This window comes from Homarus americanus, unplaced genomic scaffold (genome assembly GCF_018991925.1).
Source record: "Homarus americanus isolate GMGI-L3 unplaced genomic scaffold, GMGI_Hamer_2.0 scaffold20465, whole genome shotgun sequence".
NCBI classification, from domain to species: domain Eukaryota; kingdom Metazoa; phylum Arthropoda; class Malacostraca; order Decapoda; family Nephropidae; genus Homarus; species Homarus americanus.
Window position 1 is genome coordinate 4278132 of NW_024756914.1, and position 20778 is coordinate 4298909.

The following is a 20778-nucleotide window of genomic DNA, read 5'->3' on the forward strand; positions in this document are numbered from 1 at the left end:
CTGGTGTGTGTGTGTTCTAGTTTTTCATAATTCTCTCTCTCTCTCTCCCTCCACGTCCGTGTTCTAATGGGTAGTTCAGTAGTTAATGGTTCTAATGGAAGGTTCAGTAGTTAATGGTTCTAATGGGTAGTTCAGTAGTTAATGGTTCTAATGGAAGGTTCAGTAGTTAATGGTTCTAATGGGTAGTTCAGTAGTTAATGGTTCTAATGGGTGGTTCAGTAGTTAATGGTTCTAATGGGTGGTTCAGTAGTTAATGGTTCTAATGGAAGGTTCAGTAGTTAATGGTTCTAATGGGTAGTTCAGTAGTTAATGGTTCTAATGGAAGGTTCAGTAGTTAATGGTTCTAATGGGTGGTTCAGTAGTTAATGGTTCTAATGGGTGGTTCAGTAGTTAATGGTTCTAATGGGTGGTTCAGTAGTTAATGGTTCTAATGGGTGGTTCAGTAGTTAATGGTTCTAGTGGAAGGTTCAGCAATAAAATAAGTAATGCAGTAAAATAATCAAGGTGACAAAAACAAACAAGACAACGTGACCAAAACAATAAAATGTAAACAAAAGAAGACAACGTGACCTAAACAAGGCGTAAACAAAAGACAACGTGACCTAAACAAGTAAGACAAGGGCCGTAGTTGGGTAAAGAAATGATACGGGGTTAACAACGTAACGCTAGCCTTACCTGGGTGACTATTAGACCGTCAGGTGAACCTTCTCCCTCCTCTCACAGGGTCTCTCTCTCACAGGGTCTCTCTCACACTCTCTCACAGGGTCTCTCACAGGGTCTCTCACACACTCTCTCTCACAGAGTCTCTCTCACACTCTCTCTCACAGGGTCTCTCTCACTCTCTCACAGGGTCTCTCTCACAGGGTCTTTCTCACACTCTCTCTCACAGGGTCTCTCTCACACACTCTCTCACAGGGTCTCTCACACACTCTCATAGGGAATCATACGCCTCTCACACACCCTCACAGACTAAAATTCCTATCACACACTCTAACACATTTCACACACTCCTATCACACGATCTCACACGATCTCACATCCTTGACCACCGAAGGGTCAAGACGTACCTGGCGCTCCTCTCGGAGCAACCAGGTCAACTGTTAAGTTGGCCCATACCAACCCCCTCCCCTGAACCCTCCTCCCCACCGGAATATCAACAAGTTCTCGCCAGAAGTTACAATTTCATTTAGGAAAGGAATGGAACCAGTGTTGAACAGAGGTGAACAATGGTGAACAGTGCTTAAGTCGGTGAGAACAACTCAACAGTAACAGTGGTACCCAAGTTGACCTTCACACAGTGAGGTCCCAGGTACCCAGTGATAACGGCCCGTGAGACCCAACTACCAGCGATGTGTTAATCCGTCTACGATAGGAAGGCCTAAGACCAAACCTCACTCATATAACACCATCTGTGAGGGAATTACTACACCACATGTTCCTCATAACACCATCTGTCAGGTAATTACTACACCACGTGAGGCCCCTCATAAGACCATCTGTGAGGGAATTACTACACCACGTGAGGCCCCTCATAAGACCATCTGTGAGGGAATTACTACACCACGTGAGGCCCCTCATAAGACCATCTGTCAGGTAATTACTACACCACGTGAGGTCCCTCATAACACCATCTGTGAGGTAATTACTACACCACGTGAGGTCCCTCATAACACCATCTGTGAGGGAATTACTACACCACGTGAGGTCCCTCATAAGACCATCTGTCAGGGAATTACTACACCACGTGAGGTCCCTCATAACACCATCTGTGAGGTAATTACTACACCACGTGAGGTCCCTCATAACACCATCTGTGAGGGAATTACTACACCACGTGAGGCCCCTCATAACACCATCTGCGAGGGAATTACTACACCACGCCAGGTCCCTCATAACAACATCTGAGGGAACTACTACACCACGTGAGTTCCTCCTAACACCATCTGGGAGGGAGTTACTACACTACGAGTTTGCTGTTCAACACCTACATTAATCTGTATGTTCACTGTATGTTCCTTCACCTTTCTCTAATGAAAGCTTTTGTTAAACCACCAATGTATGTAATAAGTCATTTATGTCCAATTTATATTGTCAGCCTTCAGGCTGCAGAATTTTTTCAATAAACCGTTAATTATTATTATTATTAGTAGTAAATGGCCAAGTAGGTGTACGTCACACACACACACACACACTGTTCGACGCCTAGGTAACCCTCCTCTCCCACCCACCTTTCACACCCATTCTCCCTTTCGCACCGCTGACACCTCCCACATACTCTTCCATCAACATCTTCCTCCTCCTCCTCCTCTCCCTCTCTCTCTATCACCCCTTACAGCATTATATCGTTCGTCTTACCTTATTCCTCTCTCCTCTCTTCCTTTGCTTTCCTCCCCCTCCTCATTCTCCTCTTAGCCCTTCCTCTCTCTCCCTTTCCTTGCCTCACCTCTCAGATTGGGTTAGGAAAGGTTAGGTTTGGTAAGGTTAAGTTAGGATAGGTTTGGTTAGGTTAACGTCAGGTTAGGGTAGGATAGGTTAGATTAAATCAGGTTAGGTTAGGTTAGCGGTAAGGTGGTTAGGTTAGGTTAGGTTAGCGGTAAGGTGGTTAGGTTAGCGGTAAGGTGGTTAATCCTCATGTGAAATCAGGTGAGGTGGAGAGTGTACAGGTAAGACTAATCAATTTTATCCTGTGTAATATTCACATTATCGTCCCATATAACATTATAATATATTCTAGACTAAGTACATCTATATTATCTAAAACAAATGTTAATTACACATTAGTATCATAATTAGTGGGAGTGATTGCTCATACGCTTGTGCTAATTAACCCTTAATTACCCTTACGAGAAAAAACCCACCAGCACTGAGTCTAATTATACCCAGTATTATGAGCGACGGTAATTATGCTTAGAGTGTGTCGCTTGAAACACTCACCAATAACTGCATTATAATCTTGAAACACTCTTGCAACACTAAGCAGCAACACCTACCGTGATCTTTTGCGTTTCCCCATACCTGGATTAAATCATAAATCAGACATTGAATACACCATTATCAACAACAACACCTGTTCTATATGTATGCCGGTATTTAATGCATATATACCTGACAATCAGTCTTTGTATTGGGAACTGTACATCCGGCAAAATAAGTATCATTACACCCGGCAAAATAAGTATCATTACACCCGGCAAAATAAGTATCATTACACCCGGCAAAATAAGTATCATTACATCCGGCAAAATAAGTATCATTACACCCGGCAAAATAAGTATCGTGACTATACATGGAAACTGAAATGAATAAGAAAACCAACATGTAACAAAAATGACTGACTAAAATAACTTGAAATTGTGTGATATTTTTCTTCTGCTCTTTGACCGTATCAATTTAATGTGTAGTTTCCTTTAGTTAGAGAATCTCGAGGCATGAATCATGGTTTTGGTTCTTGGATTCAACTCTCTTTTTACGTATTTGAAACCCAAGTTGTATGTAGGTTTTGTGGCTAATTCACACTCCAACAATCATCCAAACGATATGGAAGGTATAGCCACAGATACGAACAGCCAAGGAAGTACCACTAAATGAACTAAAGTATCTGTAATATAATGAAATATCTGGTATAAGGAGAGCAGGCATGCCAACACCTCCTTATATCCATCCACCCTGTGTTCCTCAATACGGCAAGCGTCCCGATACTTTTTTGGCTGGGTGTATAAGGTGAGATACAGTCCTCGAAAGATTCCTTATTTGTTTACATTCACGACACATGATGCATAACGTATGATACTTCCCGGGTTTACGGTGTTTCTTGGACGTGCGACGCGGATACCTATGGGGAGGGTGGAGGGGGGATGGGGGAGGGAAGTGGAAGGGAGGGAAGGAGAGGAGGAAGTGGAGGGAGGGGAGGGAAGTGGAGGGAGGGAGGGAAGTGGGAGAGATGGAAGAGGAGAGGTGGAGGGAGAGAGGGGGAGAGAGAAGGGGGGAGAAGCTGTCCTTGCTTCGAGCACCTGTGGTAAGCCGAGCCCTGAACACCTGCCTGGGACACTTGACGAGAATAGTTGCACCTGGTACCTTTGAGTGCCGGAGACTTGGGTTAATGTGACCTATCGCGGGATACAGTGAACAGCTTATGTTGATGTTTATCGTCTGTGTCAATCCATATTAACCTAAATCCGTCAATGGTTAGAGTGTTTAAGTGTGTTAAGTCATCTCGCGTTAACCTGAATCTAAAAATAAAATATAAATACAAAATCATTGACAGTATAATTATAACCTAACACACGATAACAAAAAATTCCACAATTCTGATACGCAATAAATGGCAAAGATATCGCCATTTTTTTTTGTCTACGAAGTTTACACCAATTAATAAATAAAAACAAATTTATTTACATAATTAATAAGGCAAATGAACTATCAAGAGTAAAATTTTATAAGAGTTAACTACTGTGGTAAAGATATAATTAGTATTTTTTTTTTAATGATTTGTATTTTTGTTTAAATCTAGTCGTATTTAGTGTGTGTGTGTGTGTGTGTGTGTGTGTGTGTGTGTGTGTGTGTGTGTGTGTGTGTGTGTTAAGCTAATACCATTGTAATGACTAAGCAAACTGAGAATCCACCTACAACTACCACAACTAACAACATAACGAACATCTAACCAACCTACAACCAACACCCACCCAACCAACCAACCCCCCCACCCACCCACCCTCCACTCTATCGCCGTAACCAATCCTAAGACTGGCCTGTGTTGCCTCAATTTAAGTGGCCAAAGTCGAGTTAATTTAACCCCTGGTGAAGATAACAGCGCTAATGATGGGTGTTAACAAGCATCCTCCCTCCCCCAGTCTTAATAACACAAGGCTCTATGATAACACAATAATGATGACCACAACACCTTTAGTCTCGTCTAGTTTTTGTGGTAACTACTCAAATAGAAGGAGGGGGAAAAAGAAAAAGTGAAAAGAGGAGGTCTGGGATTTAAGACAGTGCGGGGGTATAATTTATTTTTGATCTATGTAATTTATGATGGTATCTTAAGCCGCGCGTAATGATAGTGATGATGATGATAGTAATAATAATAATGATAATAATAATAAAAACAATAATAATAATAATAGTGATAATAATAATAATAATAATAATAATAATAATAATAATAATAATAACGTAATAATAATAATAATAACGTAATAATAATAATAATAATAATAATAATAATAATAATAATAATAATGATAACGTAATAATAATAATGATAATAACGTAATAAAATAATAATAATAATAATTCGGGAATACCTTTTAAATGTTCCTTGCATCCAACAATATCTGATGCGATTATACGTCTCTCCTTGATGGTTATCTCGTGCGCTGATTGGCCATGGGAGGGAGTCTTATACGTTATCAACCCGCTGATTGGCTGTGAGAAGGGTTATATATCTTTTCAGTGCGATCATTGGCTGTGTGAAGGACAACACCTGGTATGCGTGCGTTCATTGGCTGTTAAATGCATCGGTGCGCTCATTGGCACTAAATATAAGTATCTATGCGCTCATTGGCTGTCAAAAACACTAAATATGAGTATCTATGCGCTCATTGGCTGTCAAAAACACTAAATATAAGTATCTATGCGCTCATTGGCTGTCAAAAACACTAAATATACGTATCTATGCGCTCATTGGTTGGCATCAAAGCTGACGATAATGCTATTGGCTGGCAGGTCAACAGAATTAGGGTGAAGCCATAACACCATTAAGTTATACTGTACTGTCAAACCTTCCAAATAAACGCCAACATAAGTCGCTTTTGTTTGGTTCTGTTTGTTTACTTAAATCAGGTAAACAATAGTCCAGTTTGTATGAAATAAATGTAAACAATGGTTTTGTTTATTGCGGGAAGCAAGGGAGTATTCTAGGCCTAGGTAGAAATATTTTTAACATGCCTAAATCAAGGACAAAATTCACGTACATGGTAAATAAAAGTGTTCTTAACCCTAAATCAAGGACACTTCACGTACGTAATAATCAAATGTGTTCTACTTACTTAAATCAAGTCAAAACAACACAAAAAATCATAAATCAACCAGAAAAAAGTAATAATTTCTCGTCTTGTCATCATCATCATAATCATCATCATCATCATTCTCATCATTATCATTGTCATCATCCACCTCTTGAAAAAAAAACAGTTCGAACTCATTTCAAAATTACATAATTACATACAAAAGAGCGTAATTAAATATAACTAAATAGATTTATACATTACCATCTGGGTCAACTACTTCCTCAACCAATTAATTACATTGTAGCGAGGATAATTAATTAAGATTTACACCGCTAAATAACAAATAATAATAATAACTTAAAAACTAACTCTCTCTCTCTCTCTCTCTCTCTCTCTCTCTCTCTCTCTCTCTCTCTCTCTCTCTGACGTAATTTCAACCTGAAGTCAATTTAATGGCCCTATTAAAATCAGGGTCCTATAAGAATTAGTCCGGTCTTAATAGGCCCTAGGTTGGGGCCTATTAAGACGGGAGAGAAAGAGGGAGAATAAGAACGGTGAGGAGGGAGGAGAAGGAGAGACGAAGATAAAACTAGTGAAAGTAAACGGCAGGAGGAAGAGGAAAGAGGAGAGGAAAGGAGAGGAGGAAAACAAGAAGTAGGTAGAAGGATGAGAGGGAAAACCAGGAGAAAGAGTGAATAGACACGGAAGAGAGAGAAACAACGGGAAAGGGAAGAAAAGAGAACAGGGAGAAGAGAAATAAACATGTTAAAAGAGAAATAATGGTAAAAATTAACTAAAAACAGGAAATTAAAGGTGTTTTAAAAATGATTAAAAAACTACAGCTGATGCTAACTTCCTATTATAGAGCCAAACGACACGCACACGCACACCACACACACACACACACACACACACACACACACACACACACACACATTTTATATAAGCACAATGCATGAAAGAAAGACATATGGAAAATTAAATATGAAAATTGTACACCATTTAAATCACAAGTAATTATTACCGCCTCATTAAATCAAATAATAAGTACGTCTAAAATGTTCTCAATATTACGAGTGAAAAACCATTGATTATTTTATGACTGAGTGCATGAGAGCCCTTCTAGGTCTCAACCCCCGTGCATGATTATCTCAGTTATCAACCGCCGTGCATGATTATTCTCAGATATCCTGCATGATTATCTCTGTTATCAACCCCAAGCATGATTATCTCTCAGTTATCAACCCCCGTGCATGATTATCTCTCAGTTATCAACCCCGTGCATGATTATCTCAGTTATCAACCCCTGTGCATGATTATCTCTCAGTTATCATCCCCCGAGCATGATTACTTCTCAGTTATCATCCCCGAGCATGATTATCTCTCAGTTATCATCCCCGTGCATGATTATCTCTCAGTTATCATCCCCGTGCATGATTATCTCGTTATCAACCCCCGTGCATGATTATCTCTCAGTTATCAACCCCCGTGCATGATTATCTCTCAGTTATCATCCCCGAGCATGATTATCTTCGTTATCATCCCCCGAGCATGATATCTCAGTTATCATCCCCCGAGCATGATTATCTCTCAGTTAACATCCCCATGATTATCTCAGTTATCATCCCCGTGCATGATTATCTCAGTTATCAACCCCCGTGCATGATTATCTCTCAGTTATCAACCCCTGAGCATTATCTCTCAGTTATCATCCCCGAGCATGATTATCTCTCAGTTATCATCCCCGAGCATGATTATCTTCAGTTATCATCCCCGAGCATGATTATCTCTCAGTTATCATCCCCCGAGCATGATTATCTCTCAGTTATCATCATCCCTGCATGATTATCTCAGTTATCATCCCCCGTGCATGATTATCTCAGTTATCATCCCCGTGCATGATATCTCCCATATCATCCCCGTGCATGATTATCTCTCAGTTACCAACCCCGTGCATGATTATCTCTAGTTATCAACCCCCGTGCATGATTATCTTCAGTTATCATCCCCGTGCATGATTATCTCTCAGTTATCATCCCCGAGCATGATTATCTCTCAGTTATCATCCCCCGTGCACGATTATCTCTCAGTTATCAACCCCGTGCATGATTATCTCTCAGTTATCAACACCCGTGCATGATTATCTCTGTTATCAACCCCAAGCATGATTATCTCTCAGTTATCAACCTGCATGATTATCTCTCAGTTATTATCCCCCGTGCATGATTATTCTCAGTTATCATCCCCGTGCATGATTATCTCTCAGTTATCATCCCCATGCATGATTATCTTCAGTTATCATCCCCGTGCATGATTATCTCTCAGTTATCATCCCCGTGCATGATTATCTCAGTTATCATCCCCGAGCATGATTATCTCAGTTATCATCCCCATGCATGATTATCTCTCAGTTATCATCCCCCATGCATGATTATCTCAGTATCATCCCCGTGCATGATTATCTTCTCAGTTATCATCCCCGTGCATGATTATCTCTCAGTTATCATCCCCCGAGCATGATTATCTCTCAGTTATCATCCCCGTATGATACACCCCACAGTTACTAACCCCCAATGGATGATAACTACCCAATTATACTCCCTCAATCTGATAATTCCCACTCATCATTTTCATGCATGACCAATCCCAGTCCTAATTATCACCCCCATTGCATGACACCATCGAATTCATCACCATCTTGCATGACAACTACATAAATATCATTCCTTTGTCATGAACCCCCCCCTCCACCCTCCTCTTCCTTGTGCATGGTAGTTCTCAATCATCCTTCCCATGCATGATGTTGCTGATTGGTTACCACCTTCTTACACCCATCTGCATGACAGCTCAACAAAATACTCCTGAATCTTAGCCAAATACTTCAGTCTTTATTTTCACTTATAAAAATAATATTCAACTCTCAGGCTTGACAAATACTCTTAAATCTGAATAAAATACAAAACATTTAAAGACTTGAAAATTGTAGTGATCTCTCTCTCAACACACACACACAGTTGAGGCGTTCTCAATATATGGCAGCCCACTATGACTCAGCAAACCTAACACAACAGACCCCCCAGGCTGAAAAAATTTCCTACAGTAAACACCCTAACGCTACCTGGAAGGGAGGGGTGAGAGGGGGGGTTGGAGTAGGTAGAGGGGAGGGGTGAGAGATGGGGGGTTAGGTTAGGTTGTTTCATCATTAGGTGAAATAATATCTAGGGTGTCTAATCTTCAGGTGATCTAATTGTCTCTCTCACTTAAATGGTTATAACACAATGCCTTAAATTACTAAAAATATGGATCTTATATACAAACACACCGTCACCAGGAACCCGTAATTAGTTTGTTAGTTTTAATTAGTTAGTCAGGTAGTTAGTTAGTTAAGACACATCCTCATATCTCTTAGTAAATGAAAAGAGAAAAAATACTCTACTGAATCTTATGAGTCACACACACACACACACACACACACACACACACACACACACACACACTACTCCACCCCCTCCCACTCATCTCTCTTCTCCCACCTTCCTGCAAACACTCATCCTCGCTCCTCTTGCATCACACGCTTCTCTTGACACTCTGAGTACGAGAGCGCACTCACTCTCTCCACGTAGGGATACTCCAGCGTCTGAATAGGCCCTTGAGTGCAGGTGACGGCTCAGTAGGCTCAGGTGAGTACAGGTGAATGTTAAAAGGTTCAGGTGAGTGTAGGTGAATGTTTTAAAGGTTCAGGTGAGTGCAGGTGAGGTCAAAGAAGGTTCAGGTGAGTGTAGGTGAATGTTTTAAAGGTTCAGGTGAGTGCAGGTGAGGTCAAAGAAGGTTCAGGTGAATTTTGAGTTGGATTAGGTGAGTGAACGTAAAGGAGAACTACACCTGGGATCTCTTAATGAGGCTCAACTTGATTAACAGGTGTGTCAGTACAGGTGATCTGCACAAGAGGGGACTAAGGTTCAAATACGAAGCATATGAGAGACCTTAGTGGTTCTTAGAGACAGTCAGCCCTTAGTAGTGTGGTTTCTAAAGAGAGCCCTTAGACGTAATGGTTTCTACATCCAGCCCTTAGTATATATTGTAATTCTCAAAGACAACCAGCCCTTAGTAAAACATCCTCTGCACAGCCTCTTACTCGACGAAGCTCATAGGTACAGCCCTTAGTTGACGAAGCTCATACGTACAGCCCTTAGCAGACCTTAAGCACCCATCACCAGCCCCCTTAAAAACCCACAACCGTTCCCAAACGATAACTTACCATCATCATCCTGTCTAGGTATGCAGCACGAATAGGTACAGCCTGGTTGATCAGAGGTCATAGAAGGCTAGTTGGGAGCAGCCGACCTGTGGGGGTAGAGAAGAACCCCTGAATCCCAATTTTTCTCTGTTGTTTTTCTTTGTTTTTTTAATGTTACACCAATCACAAGCTTCCTTCACTCTACAGAATAGTTATCATTGGTTGCCTCCAGTGCCCGGAAAGCAGCACAGTGAGGAAAATAAATGACATAAGGTTTCTTTTATTTATGATACTGACATAAGTGATTGTGTGTGTGTGTGTGTGTGTGTGAAAGAAACTGAGTAAGGTTGAGGTTTCAGACAATCTCAGAAACCAAGTAAATGTACGTAAATAAATAAGGGTTCTTGTATTTAAACAGACCAATAAATTATGTAAAATATATCCAAAATAATTCATAGAATCACAGGAAGGAACAAAGAGAGTGAGAGAAATGTAATAAATCTTCCTTCTGTAAAAATAAAGTTAAATAATGTATTAAAACAAAAGAAAATAAAACAAAAATAAAAACCCAATTATGTATTAAAACAAAAGAATCTAAAAATAAAATATTGCATTGAAAAACATATCAAAATAAGGTAAAAAAAAATACGATAATATGCCCAAATAAAGTGAGTTTCTTTAAGTATAAGACATATTAAAGAAAAAAGTTCCTATCTATCAAGGAACGTAATCTAGTTTTCTTAATAAAATCAGATGGTATAAACATAAATACACATAAATTAAATTAGAAGAAAAACCAGTGAAAGCTTCAACTATACCAAAAAGCTTCATGGGGGGGTTCACACAGAAACTTAATCTAAGCTTATTTGAGAGAAGTTAATCAATTTAAATAAACACTATAAGCTTAGTTTACATAGAAGACGTAAGGAGACAAGGTAACCATTTTAAAACTTTCACTTTAAGCTTGAAATGACAATAATCTAAGCTTACTTTATCGCGAACCAAAAATCAACCAAACCCCAGAAATAACTAATATTTTCCTTAACCAACACCACACACAATGCATCCTCCACCTCACCCACCAACAATAAAAAAACACCATAACTCTGGACCTTATAGACAGAAATTAATGATTCTTGAACTGTCTTGAGATCTGGTCACAATACATCCACACACACAGTTTCATTAAAATCCATTCATATTTATCCAAGTTATCACGTGGACAAAACTCACAGACGGTCAAACACACACATGGATGGAAAAACAATAATTCCTATGGCTGCCTCCACTCCCAAGTCATCCCTGGAGTCTTTTTTTTTATTCTTTTACAGTATAATAAAAAATAAAAAGCCCAATAAAAGATGTATTGAGGTCTGGCAGCATCTTGGAACAACTAATAAAGATTTCATTCACTGATAAATAATAAAATAATAATTACAGTAGTTGTTTTTCAGTATAAATTATTGGCTTCCTTCACTATCGATTTGGTTTAGTGTCAATGGACCAATTATAGTCTTGCTCAGGTGTCCAACTTCAAAACAATCAATGAAGTTGTAGTGTAATTTAGGTTAGTGTCCAATAATGTAAATAATGAGATAAATAACAAATAAGATAACAAGTAAAAACAAAACAAAAACAACAATAAACCCTTAAATGAAAATACCCGTGATAATAATATTAAAAACAACAAAAATAATAAAAATCAAAACTGAAAAAAAATTAATTACAATAAAATTAACAAAAAATAATAATAAATAAATCAAGAACGAAAACAAACGACAAAAGAACGAAAACTTTACATCTCTTCATTTTCTTACGTTTATTTTTATCTGCGTTTCTCCTTCACATCCTTTCGTCCACCACAGCCTAAATAAATGACTAGATAGATTTTTTTTTATTTCTTCTAAAGATGGTTAAAAGCTCTTCTTCTGTGTGTGCCTGTTTGTCTATTCAGCTGTCTGTCTGTCGTCTGTCTGACCTCTTTATCGCCTGCCTGTCTAACTGTCTTTTTTTCTCATCTGTATTCTCTCTGACGTCTGTCTGTCTGTCTGACTCTATTTATCTGCCTGCCTGTCTAACTGTCTTTTTTCTCAATCTGTATCTCTTCCTCTGCCTGTCTGACTGTCTGTCTGTATGTCTGTCTCTCTGAGCTTGTCTATCTGCATGTCTCTCTCTTCTTTCTCCCACTTTCCCTCCCCCCTGTCTGTCTCTCTTTCCCTTTTTTAATGCTTCTTCCCCTTCTCTCCCCTTCCTCGTTCTAGGTCATTCTCTCTCCCATTAATTCCCTTCCCATCCCCCTGGCAACTTACCTCCGTTCCTTCCTCCCGTCACGTCGCCCCTGACAACTGCTTCTTCCATCCTCCTCCTCCTCCTCCTCCTCCTCCTCCTCCTCCTCCTCCCTCCTCCTCCTCCTCTTCTTCTTCTTCCTCTCATTTTATCTCTCTCTCTCATCCTTCCTCCTCCTTCCCGACCCCCCTTCACTCCTTCACGTCGCCCTGACAACAGATCGCTACACCCTATCTTCATCACCTCACTTTCCCTCCCTCCCTCCCTCCCTCCTTCAATCCCTAGAGCCCATTCTCCTCCTTCCCTCTTAGCCACTATCCTCTCTCCTCATCCCCCCCCTGCACAACGCCCGGACCTCTGGACACCAACGTCCCACCAACACCACTGCTATCCTCCCTCACACTCTCTCCTCCACACCTCCCTTTCTCCATTCTCTCCATCACCATTTTTCCCTCCTCCCATCATCACTCTCCGTCCATCACCACCATCCCTCCCTGCGTACTCCTTCATCCCACCCTCATCACTCTTCTCCTTCATCACCACCAGTCTCCATCCTTCACCACCATCCTTCCTCACCACCACCTCCTCACCCTCCTCCCTCCACACACCTCCCTCATCACCACTGGGAGAATCACCAGCTTTTCCATCACTGTTGAGACCAATTCTTGAGCATTAGCAGAGAGAAGGAGGGAGGGTGAGGTGGGGGGGAGGGTCATGACAGTCCTCACCCCCACCTCCAAACCCGCGAGAGGGAGAGGGAGGGGAGGGATAATGAGTGGCAGGGAGAAGTGGGGGAGAGGGATAAGGGAAAGAGGAGGGGAGCGTGAGGCAAACAGGACACACACATACACAGAGAGAGAGAGAGAGAGAGAGAGAGAGAGAGAGAGAGAGAGAGAGAGAGAGAGAGAGAGAGAGAGAGAGAGAGAGAAGAAGAAGAAGAAGAAGAAGAAGAAGAAGAAGAAGAAGAAGAAGAAGAAGAAGAAGAAGAAGAAGAAGAAGAAGAAGAAGAAGAAGAAGGAAGAAGAGGAAGAAAGAAGAAGAGGAAGAAAAGAAGAAGAGGAAGAAAGAAGAGGAAGAAAGAAGAAAGAAGAAAGAAGAAGCAGAAGAGGAAGAAAGAAGAAAGAAGAAGAAGAAGAAGAAGAAGAAGAAGAAGAAGAAGAAGAAGAAGAAGAAGAAGAAGAAGAAGAAGATTGCAATTATACCCACCAGGACGAATGATAACAAGACAAATAAAAACATTAAAGAGGAGGATGGAAGACAAGGAAGAGGAGGAAGAAAGGTAAGAGGAGGGGGATGGAGAAATGGAGGAGAGAGATAGAGGAAAAACTGAGAAGGAGATAGGGAGGTGAAGGGGAATGGGAGGGGTGGGAGGGGTGAGATAATGGGAAGGAAGTGTGTAGTGGGTGAGGGTCGTATGTGGGGGGTGAGGGTCGTAAGGGGGTGAGGGTCATATGTAGGGGTGAGGGTCGTGTAGGGGTGAGGGTCGTATGTAGGGGGTGAGGGTCGTATGTAGGGGGTGAGGGCGGCATGGGGGGTGAGGGTCGTATGTAGGGGGTGAGGGTCGTATGTAGGGGGTGAGGGTCGTATGTAGGGGGTGAGGGTCGTATGTAGGGGGTGAGGGTCGTATTTAGGGGAGGGTCGTATGTAGGGGTGAGGGCCGCATGGGGGTGAGGGTCATGTAGGGGTGAGGGTCGTATGTAGAGGGTCATGTAGGGGGTGAGGGCATGTAGGGGTGAGGTCGTATGTAGGGGTGAGGGTCGCATGTAGGGGGTGAGGGTCGCATGTAGGGGTGAGGGTCGTATGTAGGGGGTGAGGGTCGTATGTAGGGGTGAGGGTCAGGGGGGTGAGGGTGGCAAGGGGTGAGGGTCAAGGGGTGAGGGTCAAATGTAGGGGTGAGGGTCGTAGGGGTGTGAGGGTCGCATGTAAGGGGTGAGGGTCCCATGTAGGGGGTGAGGTCGCATTAGGGTGAGGTCATGTAAGGGGTGAGGGTCGTATTTAGGGGTGAGGTCAGTAAAGGGGCTGCATTTAGTGAGGGTCGTATGTAGGGGGTGAGGGTCATGTAGGGGTGAGGGTCGTATGTAGGGGGTGGGGTCAAGTGTAGGGGTGGGGCCGGCGTAGGGGGTGAGGGTCATGTAGGGCGTGAGGGTCATGTAGGGGGTGAGGGTTGTGCGTAGGGGGTGAGGGTCATGTAGGGGTGAGGGTCGTATAGGGGTGAGGGTCGTATGTAGGGGTGAGGGTCATGTAGAGGGTGAAGGTCGTATTTAGGGTGAGGGTCACATGTAAGGGATAAGGGTCATATGTAGAGGGTTAAGATGTAAGGGTCATGTGGAGGGGCGTGGTGGTGGTAGGGGGAGGCCATGTGTGTTGGGGGAGGGGTAAGGACAGTACCAGGAAGAGGGGACGGATGTGTCGGAGGGGAGGTGATGGTGACTAGGAGGTGAGAGACCCGTGGGTGGGGGGAGGGGGAGGGTTAGACAAGAGCCGAGGAGGAGGAGGGGAGGGGGGTGAAGGGACGGTCGTGGAAGCTGGGCGGGGGTGGGGGTAAGAGAGAGAGAGAAACAGAGAGAGAGAGAGAGAGAGAGAGAGAGAGAGAGAGAGAGAGGTGATGGGAGGAGAGGGGAGGGACAGAGGTGACGAGAGGGGAGAAGAGAGGTGACTGGGGTGGGAGGGCGGGGAGGGGAGAGAGGGCTGCTGGGTTCAAGAGGGAAGTAGAGGAAGAAAGGCACTTCTGAGGCGAAAGTGTGATGAGAGAGAGAGAGAGAGAGAGAGAGAGAGAGAGAGAGAGAGAGAGAGAGAGAGAGAGAGAGAGAGAGAGAGAGAGAGAGAGAGAGAGAACGAAGAAGAAGAAGATAGTAACTTAGTAATTACAGCCAACAATATGAACACAAAAATGAGAGAGAGAGAGAGAGAGAGAGAGAGAGAGAGAGAGAGAGAGAGAGAGAGAGAGAGAAAGAGAGAGAGAGAGAGAGAGAGAGGTGGAAGGCGAGTTAGTGAATAGCACCAAGAGGGAGGAAGGGGAGGGGGGAGTGGTGGGAGTCTATAGAGTTGGGGGGAGGGGAGGTGAGGCTTTGTCTGGTGAGGGGAGGTGAAGGACAGGGCGTGGAGGGAGGAAGGGAGAAGAGGAATAGACAGAGAGAGAGAGAGAGAGAGAGAGAGAGAGAGAGAGAGAGAGAGAGAGAGAGAGAGAGAGAGTCTAAGTATAGGGTGGAAAGTGGGACAGAAGAGGGGAAGGGGGGGGGAGGAGGAGGAGGAGAGACAAGAAGGAAGACGAAGATACCACAGAGAGAGAGAGAGAGAGAGAGAGAAACGAGGAGGGAAAGGAGAGGAGAGAGAGAAACGAGGAGGGAAAGGAGAGGAGAGAAAATTACTGGCTGAGGAAATTGCGGAGGTGGAAGAAAATTTGATAAAAGTGGAGGATCTATTAGTATGGAGGAAGGAGGAAAAGAACGAAGGACAAAGAGAGAGGAAGACTGGTGGTGATGTGTGGTGGAGGTGGTGGTGATGTGTGGTGGAGGAGGTGGTGATGTGGGAGGTGGTGGTGATGTGTGGTGGGAGGTGGTGATGTGTGGTGGAGGTGGTGGTGATGTGGTGGAGGAGGTGGTGATGTGGTGGAGGTGGTGGTGATGTGTGGTGGAGGAGGTGGTGATGTGTGGTGGAGGTGGTGATGTGGTGGAGGTGGTGGTGAGTGTGTGGTGGAGGTGGTGGTGATGTGTGGTGGAGGTGGTGGTGATGTGTGGAGGTAGGTGAGTGTGTGGTGGAGGAGGTGGTGATGTGTGTGGAGGTAGGTGATGTGTGGTGGAGGGTGGTGATGTGTGGTGGAGGTGGTGATGTGTGTGAGGGGTGGTGATGTGTGGTGGAGTGTGGTGGTGATGTGTGGTGGAGGGTGGTGATGTGTGGTGGAGGTGGTGGTGGTGATGTGGTGGTGGTGAGTGTGGTGGGTGATGTAGTAGGTGGTGGTGATGTGTAGGTGTGGTGGTGATGTGGTGGAGGTAGATGTGGTGGAGGTGGTGGTGATGTGTGGTGGAGGTGGTGGTGATGTGTGTGGAGGAGGTGTGGTGATGATGTGGTGAGGTGGTGATGATGTGGTGGAGGTGTGTGTGGTGATGTGTGGAGGTGGTGATGTGTGGTGGAGGTAGGTGATGTGTGGTGGAGGTGGTGGTGATGTGTGGAGGAGGGTGGTGATGATGTGTGGTGGAGGTGGTGATGATGTGGTGGAGGTGGGATGATGTGTGGTGGAGGTGGTGGTGATGTGTGGTGGAGGTGGTGGTGATGTGTGAGGTGATGTGGTAGATGGTGGTAGTCTGATGGTGACATCGTGGTAATGGTGGTGGCAGTCAGAGGCAGATGAAGAATAGGAGGCGCAAGGATGAAGGAAGGAAGGAAGAAGGAAGGAAGGAAGGCAGGGAAGGAAGAAAGGAGGAGGGAGACAGCAGAGAAGAGAAATGAGACGCGAAGAGAGAGAGAGAGAGAGAGATTGCAAGAAAAGTGAGGCAAGTGAGAAGGAGGGGAAAGAGGAAATGAGAAAGGAGGGGAGAAGGAAGAGTGAGAGTAAGTGGGAGGAAGGGAAAGAAATGAGCATGATAGAGGGAAGGAGAGGGGACGTGAAAGCATGAGAGGGGAGGAGAGAAGGGGACGTAAGAGCACGGGAGAAAGAGAGGGGGAGGAAAGAGAGAGGAGAGAAAGGGAGGAAGGGAGAGGAAGTGAACCCATTAGAGAGGGAGGAAAAGGAGAGTGAGAGCATGTGAGAGAAGTGAGAGCATGTGAGAGGGAAGTGAGGGGAGACGGAGGAGGCAGAGCGGCGCCACACTCCCCAAGACAACAACAACAACACCTGCTGCAGGAGGGCCAGGAGAGAGAGAGAGAGAGAGAGAGAGAGAGAGAGAGAGAGAGAGAGAGAGAGAGAGAGAGAGAGAGAGAGAGAGAGAGGAAGGGAAAATCAGGGAGAGCCAGGATGAGGGAGTGAGAGCCAGGATGAGAGGCCGAAGAATAAAGGAAGGCAAGGGAGTTCCATAAAGAGTTAAAGTGACCAAGCTGACGAAGCTGACCTCAAGATGACCTAGGCTGACCCGAATGACCCAGATTAATCCAAGATGACCTAGCATCTCAAGATGACCCAGCTGATTCAAAATGACCCAAGATGACCCAGGCTGACTCAAGATGACCCAGGCTGACCTCAATATGACCCAGGCTGACCCAAGACGACCGAAACTGACCCAAGAAGACCCAGGTCACCCAAGATAGGCCAGAGGGGTAGGTAGAGCCATCACCCCACACACATGAACAAGTCTTGCTTATGTTAGGCAGTCGAGAGAGAGAGAGAGAGAGAGAGAGAGAGAGAGAGAGAGAGAGAGAAGAGAGAGAGAGAGAGAGAGAGAGAGAGAGAGAGAGAGAGAGAGAGAGAGAGAGAGAGAGAGAGAGAGAGCCACATATACAAGTGTCACCTCAAAACAAGTGTTACTGTGAGTCAAGAAAAGAGGTTGTAAGTATATAATCTAGAGAGGTTAGCAGTATGGACCGGAGTACATTAGACTTGCAAATGGGCACTCCTTCCAATACCCTTTATTTGGGGGAGGGAGAGTGGGAGGCAGGAGGGGAGAGTGGAGGGTAGGAGGGGGGGAGGAGGGGGATGGGGAGGGCGGGGGATGGGGGGGAGGGGAGATGGGGAGGGTGGGGGGTGGGGAGGAGGAGGGGAGGAAGGAAGAGGAAGGGGAAAAGAAGAGGGAAGGGGAAAAGAAGGGGAAAAGGAAGAAGAAAGGGAGAAGGGGGGGGACAATGTTTTAAACAATTCTATACACATTATTTTTCCCTTTTCTCAACCTAACCTAACCTAACCTAACCTAACACAAGCTTCACTGCCTCGCAATTTTGTTCACTCATCCGTCACTGGTCTGGTCCCTTGCTTGATGGTATAGTGAGGTTAAACTGGTACACTAGGCAGGTATACACTATAGGCAGGTATACACTACAGGCAGGTATACACAGGTATACACTATAGGCAGGTATACACTACAGGCAGGTATACACTACAGGCAGGTATACACTACAGTATACACTATAGGCAGGTATACACTACAGGCAGGTATACACTATAGGCAGGTATACACTACAGGCAGGTATACACTATAGTATACACTACAGTATACACTACAGGCAGGCATACAATATAGGCAGGTATACACTATAGGCAGTATACACTCGGCAGTATACACTCAGGCAGGGTATACACTGGCAGCAGGTATACACTATAGGCAGGTATACACTACTAAGCAGGTATACACTACAGGCAGGTATACACTATGACAGGTATACATAAATCCTTGTATTATGATGTCTTATACTGAAGGTGTCATATATATATAATAAATGTTATATAGCGTATACTGAAGGTATATGTCCCGTCGTATACTGAGTCATTATACTGTATACTGGGTCATTATACTGTATACTGAGTCATTATACTGTATACTGAGTCATTATACTGTATACTGGGTCATTATACTGTATACTGAGTCATTATACTGTATACTGGGTCATTATACTGTATATTGAGTCATTATACTGTATACTGGGTCATTATACTGTATACTGAGTCATTATACTGTATACTGGGTCATTATACTGTATATTGAGTCATTATACTGTATACTGGGTCATTATCCTGTATACTGGGTCATTATACTGTATACCGAGTCATTATACTGTATACTGGGTCATCATACTGTATAATGAGTCATTGTACTATATACTGAGTCATTATAGTAAAATACTTGGGAAATTAATTGTGCTTAATATTTTTTGTTGTAATTAATTGCTATGTATCCCCCCCCCCTCTCTTACTACTTCTACTATTCTATCTTCCCTCTTCAACTCTCCCCTCGTACTACCATTCTCTCTTACTCCCCCCTCTCTTTACCCCTCTTTTACCCCTCTTTTTTTTATTCATCTCTTGCCTTTTCCCCTCAATCCGGTCTACACTTTACATATTATTATTATTTTTTTTTTTGGGTACTCTCCCTCTCATTTCCTACCTCCTTTTATTCGTTATTCTCTCTTCCTCTTACTACTTCCTTACCTAGAATATATTCATACTCCCTCCCTTCCCTCCTTTCCCCTCCCATTCTTTGTCCATCTTCTTTCCCCCTTCCCTGTTCCTATTACCATTCCATTTTCCAGCGTTTTCCTCCCTCTCCTCTCTCTCTCTCTCTCTCTCTCTCTCTCTCTCTCTCTCTCTCACCTTTCATACTTACTCTCACTTACTTCCCCTCTCCCTTTCTCTTCACCCTTACTCTCCCTTACCCTCTCTTCCCCTCTCCCTTTCTCTTCACCCTTACTCTCCCTTACCCTCTCTTCCCCTCTCCCTTCACCCTCTCCCTTCCTCTCCACACACCTCCACAGCTGTCATGGGAAGCCCTGGCCGACATGAAAAAGCTTGAGTACACATGAATTTTTATGTACGCCTGGGCCCCTGTTGCACATGTACGTATAGTGACCGCATGTACGGATAGTGACCGCATGTACGGATAGTGACCGCATGTACGTATAGTGACCGCATGTACGTATAGTGACCGCATGCACGTACAGTGATCACATGTACGTATTTCAACATGTGTGAACACTTATATGCACATACATAATATGATACACATTATGTATGTAAAACACTCCCCACCTGTATGATTATGTATACATGTACACATCAGGCTAGATACACATGCACGATTATACACACATGGAAGACTATACACATAATACACAAACATGTACGTAAGATTATAGAAACATACACGCGTCAGTATACAAATTACAGTCCTTACCTTTGTATGTATGTATGTATGTATGTATGTATGTAGGTATGTATGTATGTATGCTTGGTATGTATGTATGTATGTATGTATGTATGTATGTATGTATGTATATATGTATATATATATGTATGTATGTATGTATGTATGTATGTAGGTATGTATGTATGCATATGTGCTAACCTCACCTCCACAAAACAGACATTCTGACAGTCATATAACCTTATGCAATATCGACATGCGTGTGTGTAATCAATACTTACGTGTGTGCGTATATGTGTGTGTGCATATTAGCCGCATGTGCGTATATATGATCAAGTGTGCATAAGTATACTTATGTGTGTGTATATGCGCTCTGGTGTGCAATATTTACTCACATGTACGTTTTTAATCACACGTGAAAATACACTTACACATTCACCTGTGTGTATGTATCCTGTGTGTA

General features: G+C 43.5%; 1 protein-coding gene across 12 annotated transcripts in view; it reads right to left on the reverse strand.

Moving 5' to 3' along the window:
• The window catches only part of LOC121857233, a 257437-nt gene that overhangs the window by 106311 nt on the left and 130348 nt on the right, over positions 1-20778 (reverse strand). For 11 of the 12 annotated variants that reach the window (XM_042353208.1, XM_042353213.1, XM_042353212.1 and 8 more), the window contains exon 3: positions 10267-10352. In XM_042353208.1, coding sequence (XP_042209142.1) covers positions 10267-10327 — 61 coding nt within the window. In that variant the 5' untranslated portion in view covers positions 10328-10352. Of the gene's footprint in view, positions 1-10266; positions 10375-20778 lie in introns of those variants that run through there. The other variant, XM_042353214.1, reaches the window with a different exon arrangement.